The sequence below is a fragment of the Marmota marmota genome, unplaced genomic scaffold (genome assembly GCF_001458135.2).
Source record: "Marmota marmota marmota unplaced genomic scaffold, marMar, whole genome shotgun sequence".
Taxonomy (NCBI): Eukaryota; Metazoa; Chordata; class Mammalia; order Rodentia; family Sciuridae; genus Marmota; species Marmota marmota.
In genome coordinates, this window is record NW_025999990.1 from 40,159,325 (window position 1) to 40,179,592 (window position 20,268).

The 20,268-nt window shown below is 34.9% G+C and overlaps 1 protein-coding gene across 9 annotated transcripts in view; it reads left to right on the forward strand.

Annotated features, from left to right (window-relative positions):
• The window catches only part of Osbpl1a (oxysterol binding protein like 1A), a 204,914-nt gene that overhangs the window by 27,822 nt on the left and 156,824 nt on the right, over window positions 1-20,268 (forward strand). For 6 of the 9 annotated variants that reach the window (XM_048806415.1, XM_048806414.1, XM_048806418.1 and 3 more), the window contains exons 5-7: window positions 6,488-6,599; window positions 11,524-11,609; window positions 12,737-12,881. The exons of 1 other annotated variant lie outside the window; for it this stretch is intronic. In XM_048806415.1, the coding sequence (XP_048662372.1) occupies window positions 6,488-6,599; window positions 11,524-11,609; window positions 12,737-12,881 (343 nt within the window). The remainder of the gene's footprint in view (window positions 1-6,487; window positions 6,600-11,523; window positions 11,610-12,736; window positions 12,882-20,268) is intronic. 2 more of the 9 variants (XM_048806419.1, XM_048806420.1) reach the window with 2 other exon arrangements.

A 20,268-nucleotide genomic window follows, 5' to 3' on the forward strand; every position in this document is an offset into this window, starting at 1 on the left:
CCTTTTTAAACTTACCTATTTATAAGTAACAAGCTTAGATCACCATTTTTTTTTTCCCAGTGGTGAGAATTGAACCCAGGGCTTCACTCATGCTAGGCAAGTGCTTTACCATTGAGCCATGTCTCTAGTCCTATCACTGATTCTTGATTTCTTTTTCTATTGCTTTATCTGTGGCAGATAAGCATTTTGTTCTCTTTGTTGTTGTTTCTCTCTGACTTAACCCCTGCTCGAACCACTTTATTTTTCTCATTATCTTATTGAATTACTAGGTTTTGGTTAAGTAAATGCTGAGTTTACATTATTATGACTATGCTAGCTTGAGCTACATATATCCTATTTGTTTTCTAGATTTAATATCTATGTGGGGTTTCTTCACTATTTTTTTTTCTTATATAATTATTAATCTCTTTGTATGAGATTACAATTTTTGAGATAGCGTTTCTCTAAGTTGTCCATGCTGGGCTTGAAATTGCAATCCTCCTTCCTCAGCCTCCTGAGTAGCTGGGATTCTGTGTATGCACCACCATGCCCAGCTTCCCTATGTGCTCTTGCTGTCACCTGGACTAGTTGTTCCACAGAGCTGTGCACATGATTGTCATTCTGGGAGTCCTCTTTACTACTCTCCTGTATCAGAAATTGCCTATATCTTATATCTTTCTCAAGCAGACTTTAGAAGCTTCCTGGAAAAGATTGCCTGGGGAAATTAACTCTTTTTGAGAATTTATATGTCTAAAATACCTCTCACTTTGTGTTTGAGTGATAGTTTGACAGTGTGGAGATTTCTGTTAGAAATCACTTTCCTTCAGAATTTTGAGGCATTTTGTCAGTTTTCTAGTGTTTCAGTGTTGTGGAGAAGTCTAGAACTTTTCTGATTTCTGGTCCTGGGTGTGTTACCAGATTGTTGTTTAATCATTGAAAGTATTTCAGCTGAAATCACAATGACAGAGAAACTAAAATATTAGTAACTTAAGATAATCTGTTTTTCTTTCAAGTAAAAGTTCAGGTAGGTAGTTTAGGGCAAGTAGCAAATACTCAAGATTCTTCTATCGTGTTCTACTATGTGTGGCTTTGACTATATTATCCAGTGTGTGAGAGCCTCTCAATTTCAGGAATCACGGTATAGGAGGCAAAAAAGGGACAAAGAAGATATATACTCTGCTACCTCTGACAGAAGATTCCTAGAAGTTGATGTTATATGACATCTCTCTTTAGTCCACTGGCTAGAACTAGCCTAAAGGGTAGCTGGGAAGTATTATTATTTATTCTAAACACTCATATGCTCAGAGGGAAATGCAGTTAGGGGTGAGATGGGATCTGTCCTTGCCATTAGTGTCCTAGAATTTTACTGTGTTTACTTTAGAATTTAAAATCTGAATTAGTTTTCTGTTACTGAATAATATATTAACCACTTATTAGTTCACATTTCTGGAGTCAGAATTCTGTGTAAAGCCTAGTTGGATTCTCTGTTCAGACTAAAATGAAGGTGTCATCTGGACTGTGTTTCCTTCTGGGACTTGGGAGCCACTTGCAAGCACATTTAGTTGTTGCAGGACTGAGGTCCCTGTTGCCTGGGAATTGTTATCAACCCCTACAGGCCCCCCTCAGGTCTTTGCTGCATGGGGTATCACACATTTCCACTCTTAGCCATGAAGCTCATAGAAGTCCTGTGGTCTTGAATAGGACTTGTTGACTGTTGGGATTCATTGCAGGGTGAACTTTGAATCTGTGTAGTAGATTGTGGTGTACTTTTGTACTTGCTGTATTTTGATATATATTAGTATATGTGACGCATTTACTTTTGTGCCTCAGGTTCTGTACCTTTAAAGAGAGGTGTAATAATAGTAAGTATCCTTGGTATATTTTGGTGAAGATTTAAGTTAGTAAAAGTTTTTTGTATTTTATTAGAGACAGGATCTTGCCGAGTTGATTAGAGCCTTGAACTAACAATCCTCCTGCCTCAGCCTACAGTGTCTATTACATTGAAAATGTTAGCTAAATATTAGATATTATGTATTTCACTTGCTTACAAATAATTGTTTTTAAGTTTTGAGTCTGTTCTTAAGTTTCATCATAACTTTGATTTTTCTCAGGAAATAAGTCATAATTTTCCAAGAAGATGTATTTCTGTAGATATTTTTTTTCATTAGTAATTTGTATTTCAAGGAATATTTTATTTGCCAGAGTTTGAGAATTGTATTTCCGCACATATGGATATTGGATAATTAAAGGTTACCCCTTTTAAATAATCAGTTTTTTTCCTTAAAGTAACCATTTTGGTAGCTGTATTTTTAAATGTTTTTTAAAAATTAACATTTTCCTGCCCTCTCTATTATAGTATATTAACATAAACCCCCAAGAAGATTTTCTGATATTTTTATTAGAATTGTTAAAGGTAAAACTAATCTAATTTTCTTGAGTCTGTCCTTACAATCTCAAAAGTTCATTAAGCTAAATTTGTATAAATTATTTCTTCTAACTTTGAAACCTGAAGCCTATATAAAGAAATTATTTTATAAATGAAATTTTTCATGTTGAATTTCTCTTAAAAATAACTTTATAGGGAAAAGATTTTTTAAAAAATCAACATGGGAATATTCATAATAACCAAAAAATAAACCCAAATGTTCATTAATGAATGATCAAACAAGATTTGCTATACTCATGCTATGAGTGTTGTTCAGCAATACAAAAGAATGAAGTACTGGTATGTGCCAAGACATAGATGAACCTTAACACTGTGCTGGGTAGGACCTTCCTTCATCAAAATGTCCATAACAGACAAATCCATAGAGACTGAAATTCGATGAGTGTGTTGTCAAGGGAAAGGGGAAATAAGGTTTGAGTGTTAATGGATATGGGGTTTCTTTTCAGGGTGATAAAAATATTCTAAAATTATATAGTGATGATTATTGCACACAACTCCAAATATACAAAAAGCCATAGAATTTTACACTTTAACAGGGTGAAATTTATGTGAATTATATCTTTTTAAAAAAATTTTAAAATATTTAATTTTTAGTTGTACTTGGACACAATACCTTTATTTTATTTATTTATTTTTATGTGGTGCTGAGGATCAAACCCAGGGCCCCCCACGTGCTAGGCAAGCATTCTACCACTGAACCACAACCCCAGCCTGTAAATTGTATCTTAATACAGTTAGTTAAAAGCCATATGGGTAAGGGATTTTGCTCTTTCACCTGATATGAATTGTGTGTTGATAACAAGAATAGAATTGTGCAATAAAGGAATGACTGACAGTTTGCTAAGCAGAATGGGGTTAGGGCAATTTGAGGGTATGATTCATGGTCATGTTAAATTTTCTTTAAGCTCTTTTGAGTATCAATCCTAACCACTAGGGGAAAAAAAGGAAAAATAGTATCTTGCTCAAAGCCAAAACTTTGCTCCTCCAATTACTTCTTTGACAAGTTGGTCAAAATGCTGTCATGGCTAGGAATATTTTAAGCAGAACATCTTTATTTGGACATAAATATTCAAAAATAAATAGCTGGTGTTCCAGGTGCAGGACTACAACAGTGAATAGAACAGACTAAACCCTTCCTTCTTTTTTTTTTTTTTTCCTGACAACGGAATGCATTACAATTCTTATTACACATATACAGCACAATTTTTCTAAACCCTTCCTTCTTAAAAATCCAGGACGCTGGAAATACTAGGAAAATGAATCAAGCAGAGGAAGGAGAGTTAGTGGATGGCTAATGCTACTCTACCTAGAGTGGGCAAGGATGTCTTCTCTGAGCAGGAGCTTTTTTTAGCTCTGGTTTTTGTTCTTATTGTTGTTCTTTTTACTTACACATGACAATAGGAGATATATATATATCTGATTTGTTGAAAAAATTATTAAAATGTGTCTACACTCCCTTTTTCACCTTCCTTAGCTCCTTTTATAGTCTAGTTCTTGGCTCCTCTAGGAATTGGAGTTTGGGGGAAAGGTCATCAGTGGTTCACTAACTTTAAGGGCTTCTGTTTTCTTCAGCTGCAACCTGACATTCTGATTATTTCTTTGGAAGGAGGCTCTGAAGTTTCTCTGGATGCCTTCATGATTCTTTTTTGTTTTTTCCCTGAAGGCTTCATTTTTTTAACACCCTTTTCTTTTCTCGGGAAACTTTGCTCAACAAACCAATCTACTCTTATGGCTTCATTTTTTTAGTTCCTAGGGGGTTATTTGGAAATCTGTAATTTTACCTCAGACTACTCTGCAGGCATCCAGGGCCTCTGTTCAGCTGCATGTTGGTGGCCTTAGCTACCCCTCAGGGAGCTGAAATTTCATGTATCTAAAATGGGGCTTATCTTCCTCCACATGGGCTCCCTGTGTAATATTTCTATTGGTCTTTGAAATAGTTTTCACTCTTAATTCTTCTTTCTATTGTTGGCACTTGGAAATATACTCCCCCCACCACATAGATTGCTTTATCTCTGTTATTTTATTGATTTTTTTTCTTGATTTCATCCTAAACAGGTGTGCCAAGTTTGTCAGAGTTTTCTAAAGTCACTTCATTTTTTTTTTTTTTCTCACAGTGCTGGAAATTGAGCTTAGCACTTTGCACATGCTAGGAAAGTGCTCTACTACTGAGCCACACACAGTCTCCCTTCAGTAGTTGATATCCAGGAATGTTCTCTGTGAAGCCTTGTACAATGTTAAGTATATAAGTATGTTAAGTGAAATAATTAATTAAATATGTGGGCAATTGTTGAATGGTTCAGAAAAGAACAGTTTTCTCAGTGGATGAAAGGGATACCTGTGAGGGCGGAGTGGAAATTAAAAGTACCAGGGACTCGTAAGTACTAGGTGAAGAATTCCAGATCTTGGGGGATGACGAAGAAAAAGATGACAGCTAATTGTTTTGTATCTATACAAGTGTTAAAAGGCAGGATGATCTTTGAGCATAGAAAACCACAGCTGGACTTTAACTTTTTTAAAATTTAATTTAAGAGTAGTTATGCAGCAAAACGTCCACTGAACAATTAAAAATAGGCCTCACATATGCTAGGCAAGAGCTCCACCACCGAGTTACAGCTCTAGCCCCTACGTACTGCATTTAAAAATAGGCGGGAAAGGTCTGGGGGTGTAGCTAAGTGTTAGAGTTCTTACTTAATATGTACAGGCCCTGGGTTTAATTTCCAGCACTGCAAAACAAAACAAAAAAATAAATAAGAGCAACAACAAAAAAAACCCAGAAAAATCCCAGATACAGATATATAATTCTATATAACATAGAATAATATATACAATATATATATTAACAGAATAATATTGAGCCATGAAAATATATGTCATATACTAGACATATATATTAGAAAATAGGTGCATAACATAAAACAACTATTTCATATGGATGAAATTATGTTTAAAACATCTCAAGTTTGGGGTGGTACAGTGGTGCACTTTGGAAGACTGAACAAGAAGATTTCAAGCCCGGGAGTTCAGGGCTGACAAGGGCAACATTAGTGAGACCCTGTCTCTTAAAAACAAAACAACATAAAAATTCAAACTTCTGCAATGGAAAATGATTAGAAAGAAAGAGCAAAATGTTTATAGTGGTCATTTAGTGATTAGGAAAATGAGTATATTATTTCCTTTTTTTGTTTGTGTTTTTTTTTAATGTTATTTAAGTACTTAACTATAAAAATATATTTTTAACTAACATAGAGGTTTTATCTTTCCCCTGGGCCATACAATTTCCTATGACAACATGAGATATCACTTCCTAGGTTATAGCCACTGTCATTCCAGGAGTTAGAACAGCACTTAGTGTGGAGCTTGAAAGCAAGCACTGTCATTATTCTCTCCTTGGGCACTATATATCTCAGGGAAAGCAGATATCAAATTTCTATTATTGTCTGCATTTTTCTCCTCCATTTGTTTTAAGTTATATAACTGACCAGTGATACCTGGACTTAACATATATTAACAATTAATTTGAAATTCCTAAAATAGCAATTAGCCACTTATACATGAATGAAACTGTCATTTGTTGTTTGCTTCATGATAAGCAATTCCTCAGTAGTATAGTACATCTCATTAGTTTATATCACTTCAGAGAATATTATTCTATTTTCTGAATGAATCAAAATTAACTTTAAGAAATGTAGGTCTGTTGGGGAATTATTGTTTCTCATCAGGCCTTAGAGGAATGATAAATGAATGTACTATATGCTCTAATTTGAATAATGGCTTTTTAAACTTACAAATTTAGTTTTATCACAAGAATAATTTTGGTACATGCCACATAATTTATTTTAAAACTTATTTATAGATGTTGGCTGTGTATTGTGGATTGGCAGTTTTCTAGGCAATCATCAATTATTATTACAATTATTTGAATCACTTATTGTCATAATTGATGTCACATAAAGATCCTTATATAGGACTTTTTTTGTAAAAACTCTGTAATGATTGATAATTTGGAAAAGGCATATAATAAAATCTTAGCTTAATATGGCCCAAAATAATTTGTCTATTTAGGAATTGGTAATGCTTCTCTTAGAATACGACGCTGATACTACAGTGGTAAATGGAAGTGGACAGACAGCAAAAGAAGCTACACATGACAAAGAAATCAGAAGCATGCTTGAAGGTAAATATCATGGATCTTAACATAAGCATAATTTAGCTTAATTATAGCCAAGATCAACAGTATGGGTAAAATAGCTTCTAAAATATCCATGTAGATGACAAGAAGCCTATACTCTCTTGTACTCTATTGATAATGTCATTTGGGGAGTAATTATTTGTACACAAAATTATCTATATGAGAATTCCCTCATGGCATTTAAATTCTTAGCTTATACAAAATTATGCATGTTTTAGAAATCTATTTTTCCAATATCCAGCAAAATAAAAGTAGAAAAAGAGAAATGAGGGAATGTAGTGGATAAGCTGGTGAAATATGATTGTGAAGGAATACAGACAGAGGTGCTGTGCCAGACAGAGAAACCAAGTAGTGTGGCTCCTGGGAGTGTTTTGATATTGGGGAAGACAACTGGCTCCATTTTCTTGAGGACCTCATTGATGTATAACAGTTATTAGTGTTTTTATCTGTGTAATATCCTGCATCCTACTTTTTACTATTTTTCCATTGACTTTCAGAACTGAACTCTTCTTTCTTGTTCTGCAGTTAGAAAATGTCTGTGTTCAGACATCTGTATTTAAAAATTTTTTTATTAACGTATATTCTTTATATGTATTAATAGGTTAGTGCAATATTTTCTTACATGCATACAACATACACTGATCAAATCCAATTCTTTTTTTTCTCCCACTTCCCAGTCTCAAGTATTCACTATTCTCCTTTCGGGTCAGCTTTGCTCGTCAGATATCTTTAGATCAGTGTCTTAACATACTCCTGCATTAAAACAAATTCTTTCATTGTCAATGAATAGAAGTCACATATACTGTCTCTGTCAGGCAGTATATCATGTGATTTGGGGACATGCAAAATGTATTGGTTGTAGTCTCTGCCCTTTAATACATTATAGACTAATTGAGAGGATAAGGTAACTGTCTTTGTTCCTGTCCTGTTGTTTTAATGTATCAAGATGAGAACCCAAAACTGAGGTTTTCCTGACAGTTTGGAATGTTAGGTTAGCCTGACAAGTTGACATTTAATAAGAGAAATTGTAAAGACATGCTTTAAGGCTCTTCCAAAACCTAAATTGTGCAAGGACAAGGGCTTATTTGACTTCACGGGTAATATGATTTGTCAGCTCATGTGGTCATATCCTGGGAAACAGAAGTAGAGACCCAATTGAGTGATTCTGTTCTAATGAGCTCCCCTTAGCCAATATAATACCATTTGTGGGTAGATCACTAAACAGTCATTGGCAAACTACAAGAGGTGCTTTGAGCAACCTAGGAAGACCGTACATAGACCAGAAACCAGATCAGGGGATAATGCACAAAGAGACAGGAAATTTTTTATTCCAGAGAGATAGACATAGTTAAGCACAGTGACAGCATATTTAAATATCTGAAGAGCAGTTATTTAGGAAAGGATGATGTTATTTGTGGCAGAACCATGGCCAGTTGATGGCCCACTTGATATGGTACCAGGGAGTTGATATTTGGGGCCAGTGTATTGTCACAATGGTGTGAGTTGCCTTGGAAAGTGCAGTGCGTTTCCTATGATTTTAGTATTTGGGGAAACAGTAGACTACTACTAGTCAGGCAAAAACGAAAAAACAAAAAAACCCAAACTTTTTTATGTTTCTCATTTGTCTTTTTATTTTGAAAAAGTCTCCAACCTATTGGAATATTTCAAGATTAATACAATGAACAGTTGTACTTCCTTTGTATGTCCTTTATTTAGATTCATCAATTGGTAGATATTTTGCCATACCTGAGTTATCGTACATATTTGATGTTATTTACTTTTTTTGTTAAACAATTTGAGAATAATTTGCAGAAATACTGATACTTCAGCATATATCTCTTAAGAACAAGCATATTTTCTTACATATCACATAATTTTAGTCTTTCCTCAGTTCTATAGGGATTGGTGTAGGGTATCCCTGGATACCAAAATCTGCAGGTGCTCATATCCCTTACATAAAATGTATTTGTTTATAATCTAAGCATGTCCTCCCAAGTTTACTTATGATCCCTAATACAGTGTAAATACTATGTAAATAGCAGTTTTACTGTATTATTTAGGGAATAATAATAAGAAAAATTTGAACATGTTCAATACAGATACAAAATGTTTTATTATTTTCAATCTGGTTGGTTAAATCCACAGATGTGAAACCCATGAATATGGAGGGCTGATTTCATAGTGATCACTCTCAGGGAACTTTACATTAATATACAGGTTGAGCATCCCTAATCTGCAATTGGAATTGCTTGAAAATGCAAAAATTTTTGAGTACCATGATGCTCAAAAAGTTTTTGGATCCTTGAGTATTTTCCATTTTGGATTTTTGAATTAGTGTTGACAAGTGATCCCAAACATTTTGAATAAGGGGTACTGAACAATATTATATATGTTTTTTTATATATAAATTTTGCCTGTTGTGTAAAAAAACTTCTTGTAGCATTTTCCACCCAATCCAGGATCTAATCAGAAGTCCCATGTTGTATTAAATTTTCACATCTTTCTAGTCATCTTGTATCTGAAACAGTTCTGCAGGCTTTCCCCCCGCCCCTTTCTTAATGTTTGCCTTTTAGAAGAGGAAGGCAATTGTGGAATTATTTATAGAATGTCCCTCAATTTGGGTTTTTCTGTTTCATATGATCAGATTCAGGGTATGCATTTTTTTTTTTGGCAGGAATATTGTATAGGTGAGGTTGTGCCCTCATAGGAGACACAGAATGTCACTTTGTTCCATTATTGGTGATGTTAACTCTGATCACTGGGTGGTCCACTGGAATTCTATGTTTTTCCCTTTATAACTAATAAACTGAGGGAGAAACTTAAGACCACATAATGTATTTTGTTTACCAATAAATTTTCAGTCAGTGGTTTTAACATTCATTGATAATATTTGTCCAAATTATCTATTTCTGTGGTGATTGTGAAGTTGTGATTTTCTATCAGCATCAAAATTTACCAGGTATTCTGCATTTCAATGTGTACTACTACAAACCTGTGAAAGTTTATAATTGTCTATTAAGGTGAAGGTAGATTTCATGACCTCTGAAATCCCAACTAACTCTGGATTCTGATTGAAATAAAAGAGTTTGGTATCTTATTAAATTTAAATTTTAATATTTTTTTGGATTTAGAGTATTTCCTTAAGATGTATTCATGGAGATAAAAATATATATCATTAATATGCAGCCCACTATTTTCACAAAAGTACAGTGTCCTTATGAACAGCATCCACAGCAAGAAAGAGAATGTTATCAGCACTCTAGGAGCCCCATCACCTGAAGTTGGAGTATTTGCTTTTCATTTACTGGATCAGCAGTCTTTGCTCTGAATAAACATAGGACAGGAAGTTTACAGGAACATATGCAGGGTTTTCAACTCTAAATTCCTATTTGTTCTCATTTGTGAGCCTAGAAAATCTAGAAAAAAAATATTAGGGTATTCTTTATATCCTTTCCCTGAAGTGTGAAACAGAAATTATTAAGCATTATTTAACAACTGATATGTATTGTGCTGAGTACCTTATAAATGCCTGGATACATAAGAATTAAGAACAGGTGCTAGACTTAAAGGACCTCTGAGAGAGGACTGGGGATATAGCTCAAGATAGAAAGCTTGCCTAGCATGCATGAGGCTCTGGGATCCATCCAGACACTAAAGGAATAAGTTATAGGTCAGGATAATGCAGTAGTGGAAGCAGGTACCAGGGGATTACTGCTCTTGAAGAGTTCATAGTGAAAGGAAAGATGGAAGATAGTAGTTCCTATTAAAGCCTCCGAGCGCCTACATAGACAGAGTCCGAGTATGGAAGCAAAAATGTGAGAATAGATGATGATGATTCTGAGTTACTTCATCATTTCTTAAGACAAAGCTAAACTGGTTTTTACTTTTCCTGTATTCAATGTTTGTGTTCTCTGTAGTTGAAATGCAGTGGTTTACATAGTATCTGGATCAAGGATTAGCATGTAGTAATTACTGTTAAAAAATGTTCATCTGTTTCCCCAGGATTCTGGTTCCCCAGCCTGTTTCTCTGCCCATGACTCGTCTTAGCCAGGAAAACTGCCAGGAGAATAATCCTCTCTTGAGCCTTTGCATAGGATATTGTATATGTGTGTTAAATGGGATTACTAAACTTTGTATGAAATTGTTTCTTTTCTGTAAGTCAAAACAGAATTCAAATCTAGCAGAAATGAGAAATTATTCTACTCTTAGATTAGATTGCCAGTTGCTCTTTTCATGCAAACATGATTTGAAAGTAGCATGGGCTTTGGCACCAGCTTGCCTAAATTCACAGCCTAGCTCCTCCACCTCAGGACCTTGGCCAAGTTCCCTGACCTCCTGATGCCTCCATTTCTTTGTCCATAGAATTAGCATAGTAACAACTACTTCAGGGTGGGTAGGATGATGTAATAAGTTAATATTTTTTACGTGTATTGAATAGCACTTGGTAGTAGTGTTATGATATTTATTAAATAGAATAAATTTTATAATATGTGGAAGTATGTAAGTAGATTAAAACCTATCTGCATATGTTTATGTGATTTGTTCATCTTTCTACCAATGCTATTTCTTATTTTTCTCTTCCCTTTAAAAGGTTCTGGAAGGTCTGAACACAGTTTATCTACCTTTCCAAGCAGATAGATACATAATAGTATTTCACTATACAAAAGTAATTCATAATTTTGTTGAGTATTATGGTGAATAAAACAAAATCCACTGAATTTAAAACATAATTCCATCAAACTTGAAGGAAATTGAACTCATCTGAAAGGATGAGAGTCTATATTCTGCATTTGAATTACAGTTCAAAACATTTTTCACTATGACCACATTTTTCTTTATATGTCTTTGTAATTAAGTTGCTAATAGGATACTGACTGGTAGCAGAATCATACTTGTTTTCTTTTTGCAGCTGTAGAAAGGACACAACAAAGAAAGCTTGAAGAATTGCTTTTAGCAGCAGCAAGAGAAGGCAAAACAGCAGAACTCACAGCTCTGGTAATACAACAATAAGCAAAAGGCAGTTCTTCAAGAAATTTTATACTTAATGTAAAGTTTATAATTTCATGAACAGGGGACTGAAAGTGTCAGAGATTATAATAATAGGACAAAAGTCCTTAAATGTCTAACAACATGGTAAAGTTTAAACAGGACACATTTTAAATGGTGATTTGTTTTTCTAAATTTCTGATTTACATTCCCACCCCCTGCTGAAAACCTGATGGATAAAAATCTAATTTTTAATAGAAAATAGTTAATGTAAGGACAACTTAAATTATTTTTTTGGATTAAACCAATTTAAAATTTAAACACAATATGTAGGACTCTCTAAAGGGGTAAGTTTTTCTCCCTAATTTTGATGAGCAGTAATTTCTGAAAGGAATGCTGTCCTTCTAGAAAATAGAAAAAAGGGATGTATTTCAGAATATTATATCATGTTAGTGCAGATTAAAAGCTTTGCATACTTTCTTTTTCCTCCTAGGAGACCTACTTTCCAGTTTCCATTTCCTGCATAGTCTCATTAAACATGAAACTCTAAATTTGTTCTGAATTCAAGACTGAAGTATTGCCATTTGCTTTAAAGTTATTTCAGCTTTATTTGAAACAGCTCCTTTAGTTTCTAAGTTTAGTGCCTGAAACATTTTTTAAAATTTTGTGAAATGGAGACTATATAAAGAAGTTCCTAAAACAGTAAGGTGGGAACAACAAATTCAATAGAACTTTGACATTTACACATTTAACATCTATGGTTTTAACTTTCCTCAGGGACTGTTCATGGTAGCCTGATTCGTAGCTTTGCTGTCACGAGTGTGAAATAAATGCAGAACTGGTAGGAGCAAGCACACTTGGTGAAATTTTAATGCCAGGGGTGGATAGGGTGTCACTGGCATAGCGTGTAGTGTCTTATCATCAAGGGCTGTGGAAACTGGACATAGGCCTGCGATCTAGTGGCATTTATGGGACAAGCACAGGAGTGGTAGGGTTGGCTGGTTTAGTGAGCCAGAAGTCATGTATAGTCTAAATGCCAAACCAGTCCTGCTGTTCTCCAGGCTCTGCTTGAACACCTTCTGGGAGAAAGTCTGCTTTTGATGTATAATTCTGCATTGCGTTTCTCTCATTGGTAGCTCAACAGGCCTAATCCTCCTGATGTTAATTGTTCGGATCAGTTAGGAAATACACCGTTGCATTGTGCAGCCTACCGGGCCCACAAGCAGTGTGCCTTAAAACTTCTAAAAAGTGGAGCAGATCCTAATCTGAAGAACAAAAATGGTAAGCATATTGACGAAAGCCTTTGCTGGTCATTCTGAAGCCATAAAATGCGTCAATATTATATAAGATTATTTTGTTTTAGTAGTCAGCCTTTGTTAAACTGTATGATCTCTACTTTTGAAGTCAAGGCATTCACTAAAGAAATAATAAACATTAGTTTTCTTTTCAGTTAAGATTTAAACTCTTTGGTATTGCTTACCTATGCCAAAGGAAGCACCAGTGATGACTAAGATAGATCTGACCCTTGAGGGAAAGATAAGTACTGTTGATTCCAATTGTTTGTAGTAGTTATGTCCTGGAACATTGCCACCAATACTGAATTAATGAATTCTGAACCATTGTTCCTAGAATCTCAGGAGGTTCCTGGGGGCCTCTCGTCACATTTTCACCCACTGATCTGTAACATTTGTGGGTCTGTTTAAAAACACCTTATTTAATATATATTGTTGATTCATTAATACTCAGATCATGAGTAACGAAATCATAATTATGCCTGAATGAAGCTTGGCTAAGTTGTGTTTTCTGTGAAGGCACATCACTATCTTGTAGCTAGGAACACTAGGCAGTACTTCAACACCGTGCTTTAGGGCCATTTAAAACATCAGAGTTGCCAACAAAAACACAAAAATGTGACTCTAAATATAAACCACAGCAGGGACACTTGTTCCTTATGAGAGCTGAACCAAGTATCACCTTGTTCTAGCTCAACTTGTAGAACAAGCTGGGAAAATGAGTCTTGGGCAACTCAAAACGTTTCCCCACTCTGAGAATGTGCATGAATAACCAAGAAATAACCATAGGTATTAATTTTGGTGTTAAATAAATTTAGCAATGGGCAAGTTGGCAAATATGGAATCTACAGATGTTGGGAGTCTAGGGTACATGCTTGACTGTATCCAAGACAGAATTGGATAAACAGAAAAGAAGCTACCAGAAATGTCTTGGGTAATTAAAGGGGGAATATCCCAAGAGGGCCTTTTATGTCACTTTAGGATGCTTCCCTCTGCCTGACACCAGCCTGTATTAGGACTTGTCAGTGCTCCTGTAGGAAGGACTTTGTATCCAGCTCCATCAGAGCCTAAATTATGTTTCATTGTAATAGTTATCTTATGGAACTGTCTGCCTTAAGACTAACCTCATTTGGCCAGGGATAACATTTTATTAACAGGTTTAACTAGCACCTAGAGCAACATATAGCACATAATATGTTCTAATATGTGTGTTTGTTGAAGGTTTGGGTTAAATAAAAATTATTTCACATGAAGGAGTAGGTATTTGATATAGACTCTGAAATCCTAGTAGGATTTTTTTAAAAAAATCATGTCTAAATGCTTCAATTTGTATCTCTAACAAAAGGCCGTATCCTTAGGTTTTTATCTAATTCTATAAACATAATACTTTTATTAAGATTTTGATTCCTTATGATACGAAGTTTGGGAAAGGGTATTCTTGGCAGAGAAAAGATTATGAAAAAAACATGAAGATGAAAACATAAGTTTAGGAGATATCTCCAGGTTGTCACATCCAAGAGCACATAAGAGGAGCAGTATTAGGTACTACTGCATACAGGTTAGACTTATATAGTAGAAAGCCTTGGAATGGCAGGCCATCTTACCCCTTAATTTGGAAGGTCACTTGCAGCACACCTCAATTTGGAATAGCCACATTTCAGGTACCTATTACTGCATGTGATTTGCATCTACCATATTGGACAATACAGCTCTGAATGCACCAAACTATTCAAGGCTCTGTGGTTAACTATGCTTTCCTTACTTGGCTTTTTTTTTTTCTTTATACTGGGGATTGAACCTAGGTATTCTCGGACAATGAGCTACATCCCCAACCCCTTTTCCTTTTTGAAGCAGGGTTTTGCTAAGTTGCTCAGGCTGGTCTTAAACTTGTGGTCCTCCAGCCTCAGCCTCCCAAGTTGCTAGAATTACAGGTGTCCACCACTACACCCAGCTTGCATATGCTATTCTTTCTGCCAGAAATTCTTTTTTTCTACTTATCCATATGGTAAACCCTATTCTCACTTCAAGAGCTGGCTGAAACTCTGCTTCCCTCAAGAGGCTCTCCCTATATCCCTAAAATAGAATACAAGTTCTTCCTGGAATAAAGGTAAGAGAGAAATTGGAGGATGGAGAAGGGGACATACCCATGAGAAGGGAAAGAAAATCAGTTTAATGGAAGCCAAAAGAAGAGAAAAAATTCAGAGCAAAGGGGTAGGATGTTATTGGTATCATGTTCAACTTAGACTGAAGAAGATAAACACTGAGGAAGAGCTGTGGAATTCATTGACTCAATGTGTGGTGGTCATTTCTGAAAGAGCAGTTTTCACTGGACCATTGTTGAACAAAGGCAAGGTTAGGGCTTAAGGATTGAGTAGGAAGTGAAGAAGCTGAGTTAGCACTACTTAACTACTTCCATTTAAAAACAGATGGCTTCATAGCCAAGTGGAGTTTTAAAATTTTATTTATTTATTTTTGTTTTGTGTGGCATTGGGGATGGAACTCAGGGGCTTCACACATGCCAGGCAAGTGTGCTATCTGTAAGCTACCTCCCCAGCCTCAAATGGAGGTTTTTTAAGGCAAAGGGAAATTTAAGCATTTAAATTTAAGGAGGAATATGTGGTAGAAAAAGAACTTGAAGATTTAATTGTGGCAGAAAATGTAATTTTTAAAAGATAACATTTATGGTAATAGCAAAAAAAAAAAAAGTGGGTATATATTTGATAAAAATGCTTAGTTTTTTATGGAGGAAATTATGAACACAAAATAAAAGAACATCTAAAAAAATAGACCTACCATGTTTTGGGTGGAGAAGAACTCAACATTTAAAAGCTAGGGGTTCTCCCAAAATTAATTTATGAACTCAAAGCAATTCTAAGAAAGTCAAAGGTTCAAAATGTAAAAAGGGAAGATAACCTGGGGTATTCTGCTGGATAAAAGGACTAATGACCCTATGGTAATTAAGACTCATTTATTCAACAAATACTTAGAGTGTTTGTGTGCTGGGTAATACCAGATACTCGGGATCTGGAGCAGTGAAGAAAGCAAAGCAGGCAAGCCCCTGTTTTCAGGGAGTTTTGTATCTATGTGAGATGGGAAGATGGGGGATTTAGAGTGCAGCAGTGATACAGTTTGACTTAAGTTACATAATATCATCTTGCTAGCTGTAAGTAGAATAGACTGCAGGAGGGCAGGGACAGAGAGGAATAGCAAGGAAGAGGCTGTTGGAATAATCTGGGTGAGAGATGGTGTCGACTTCAGTAGGATTGTGGCAACACAGGTGGTTAGGTTTTTAATACATTTTTAAGGTAGAGTGGCCAGAGTTTCATCATGGTTTGGATGTGAAGTGGTCAAGGATGACAGAGTTTGACTTGAGTGTTTGGAAAATGCCTTTAGTTATTGAGGAAGGGAAGGTAGCAAGTTAGCAGCTGATCCAAAGGGAGTTTGGCTTTTAAAGATATTTAAATTTTGAAATATCTATTATATAAATCAAGTGAGACATTTGAAAATAGAAATTTGAGGTTAATGGAAAAATCTGGGGAAGAAAGATACTTGGGAATTATTAGCACAAAGAGTTAATTAAAATCATGAGATGAATAAGATCTCTCAGCAAGATATTGGTTTGGGTATTGACTCAGGGTAGAGGAGCAGACCACGTAGTTTAAAAATGAAAGCATGCACATATGGGAGCTTGACAGATGACAGAGGCGCATTTTTTTGAGTGGTTAAAGAATGCTAAGACCATAGGCTAGCCATGAGAAAGAGGTGATTTTACATGTCTATTTTTCATACTGATTATTAAACTCCATGTACTTTAAAGATACAATATACATTACAATCTTTAAACATTGAGAGGCTCTACTTTTGGCCATAATGGAGTTAATTCCTCTCCTCTATTCCTATTATTCATATTCTCACACTGGAAGTCCTAGCAAATGTAATAAAGACAAATGACTAAAGTCATTGAAAAAGTAAAACTGTCTTTACTCACAGATTGTTATGATCATCCATATTAATAGTGAACTAGTGTTCAATGTAAAAAGATCAATTATATGTATATTTTTAGTTCTTTTTATATATACATGACAGTAGTATGTATTTTAACATATTGTCCATGCCTGAAATATAATTTATTCTAATTAGGATCCTATTCTTGTAGTTGAACAAGATGTGGAATTACACTGGTCATGTATTCATGTATGAACATAGGAAAGTTATGTCTTATTCATTCTACTGTCTTTCCTATTCCCATCTCCCTCCTTACCCTTTATTCCGCTTTGTCTAATTCATTGAACTTCTGTTCTTCCCCTCAACCCCTTATTGTGTGTTAGCATCGACATATCAGAGAATATTCTGCCTTTAGGTTTTTGGGATTGGCTTATTTCACTTAGCATGATAGTCTTCAATTCCATCATTTACTGGCAAATTCCATAATTTCATTCTTCTTCTTCTTTTTTTGGTACCAGGAATTAAACCCAGGGGTGCTTAACCACTGAGCCACATTCCCAGCCTTTTTAAAATATTTTCTTTAGAGACAAGATCTCACTAGATTGCTTAGGGCCTTGCTAAGTAGCTGAGTCTGTCTTTGAATTCAGGATCCTCTTGCTTCAGCCTCCCAAGCTGCTAGGATTATAGGTGTGTGCCACCATGCCCAGCTTCCTTCTTGATGGCTAAGTAATTTTCCATTGTGTATATATACCATATTTTTATTCATCTGTTGAAGGGCACCTAGACTGGTTCCATAACATAGCTTAGCTATTTGATCAATTATGTTTTTCAATACTACTCAGAAACTGAACTTGAAAAAACACAAGCCATTTATAATAGTATTACGATTTTATGAAATACTTACTAAGAAACTTGATGAAGTACAAAACTTGTACACTGAAAAAAACCAGAAAATTGGTGAGAGAAATATAAGAAAATTTAAATAAATGGAAGAGTGTACTATTTTCAGGAATCAGAAGACTTAGCATTGTTGAGGAATCAGTTGTCCCTAAATTAATCTAAGGATTCAGTGTGATCTTTATGAAGTTCCAGCATACTTTTTTGATACAAATTGACAAATTGATCATAAATTTTTTATATGTAAATGGAAAAGACTTAGGAGATGTACACAATCTTATTTTAGGACAGTGTGGTATTGATACAAAAAATAGATAACATAGATCAATGGAGCAGGAGAGAGTCCATAAATCAATCCATATATATATATGGTCAATGGATTTTGACAGAAGTGTTAAGGAGTCATTGGAAAAGGATAAACTTTTCAACAAGTGGTATTAGAAAAAATGGAATATCAGCATGCAAAACAGTGCCCCTTGACCCTGACCTCATGCCAGATATAAAAATTAGCTTTCAGTGGATCACAGAAATGGAAAAACTGGTTAAACCCATAAATTTTTTTTTTAAATCCAGAAAAATCTTACTTAGGGTTTGGCAAAAATTTTCCTAAATATGAGATTTCCAAATGAATGAAACATTGATAAATTGGACTTTGTAAAAATTAATGTTTTTCTTTTTAATAGGTACTATTAAAATGCTAGCTCCTATGTGGGAGAAAATATTGGCAGAAAGTGCTTACAACAGTAGACTTGTATTAAAGCTGTATAAAAATCCCCTTATAAATCAATAGGAAGTAAGCAACCCAGTTTTGAAAGGTTCAGATACTTCACTAAAGAAGATATACAGGAGAGGGGAAAATGAGCATGTGATTAAAGGCTTCAGAGAGAGACATTAAATCTAGATTAAAATTCATCCTCATGGAAAAAAATTACATGAAGATAAGGGGGTATATACTATGATGTTTATTTTAGATCTACTTAAAATAGAAACCTAGCTGCTTAAATCTACTGTGGATTGTCCTTGGAATAATACTAAAATAGATAAAACTAGAGATACATGTGTCAGCATGGCTAAATTTTGAATAGAGCAAATTGTAGAAGGATAGCTAAGTTGTACAGTAAATTCAATTTAAAGCCATATTTAACATTAAAATAACTTTGTTTATGAATACTTTTATGTATACTAAAAGTAGAAAGATGTGGGGCTGGGGATGTGGCTCAGCAGTAGAGCGTTTACCTAGCACATCCGAGGCCCTGGGTTCGATTCTCAGCACCACTTAAAAACAAACAAATAAATAAATGAATAAATAAAGGTATTTTAAAAAGTTTAAAAAAAAGGTAGAAAGATGTGTGTAAGAATTATAATACTAGCTGAAGAATTGTGATTACCTTTTAAGATTAATGGCATTTTACATACAATTAACATTGAAAGGTAAATATATAAAAGAATGAAAGGACGGTTTAGGCATCTGAAAAGGATTTCCCTAGTGGGCTTCATGAATTATCCAGCAATGTGAGAAGCCACAGTATACATAATTTTATTATTATTAGTTAAGTGCTAAAGTTGTTTTCTTACCTTAATATTGGAGCAGAGGAACCCTAAAAGCTTGGACTAAAATGGGTGCAAAACTGAAAAAAATGGATGTTAAAGTATGATTCCTAAAATCCTTTTTACCATTTTATTAAAGTCTTCACATGGTTTCATACAAATACTATTCTCAACTGAAAAAATCTTCCCCTTTAAACATTAAAAGGTTGCTATTGAGTAGCTGGGACCACAGATGTGTGCCAGTGCCCTTGGTTCTCTTGGAACTTGTATTTTTTTTTTCATCATTTTTTTTTTATTGGTTGTTCAAAACATTACAAAGCTCTTGACATATCATATTTCATACATTTGATTCAGGTGGGTTGTGTGGAGCTTGTATTTTGATGGAAGGTAATAGACAAAAGCTGAATACATGCTATCAGGCAGTAAGGTCCAAAAAAATAGAAATAGAATAAAAAGGAATAGAGAGTGATAGCAGTGGGCTGTTGCCTTTAGAAAGGATGGAAGGGTTCTCTGCAGTGACTTTGAATAAAGATCTGAAGAGGGACTAATCCCCGAGGATCTGGCAGAATAACATTCATGGAAAGCAACTGTCAAAAATCGTGAGAAGGGAGCTTTTGGTGTATTTGAGGAAAAAGAATCTGCACAGTGCTAAGCAGGAAGTGTGAATCAGGCGGTATAGCGATACCAGACTTCAAACTATACTACAGAGCAATAGTAACAAAAACAGCATGGTACTGGTACCAAAACAGGCGGGTGGACCAATGGTACAGAATAGAGGACACAGAAACCAATCCACAAAACTACAACTATCTTATATTTGATAAAGGGGCTAAAAGCATGCAATGGAGGAAGGATAGCATCTTCAACAAATGGTGCTGGGAAAACTGGAAATCCATATGCAACAAAATGAAACTGAATCCCTTTCTCTCGCCATGCACAAAAGTTAATTCAAAATGGATCAAGGAGCTTGATATCAAATCAGAGAC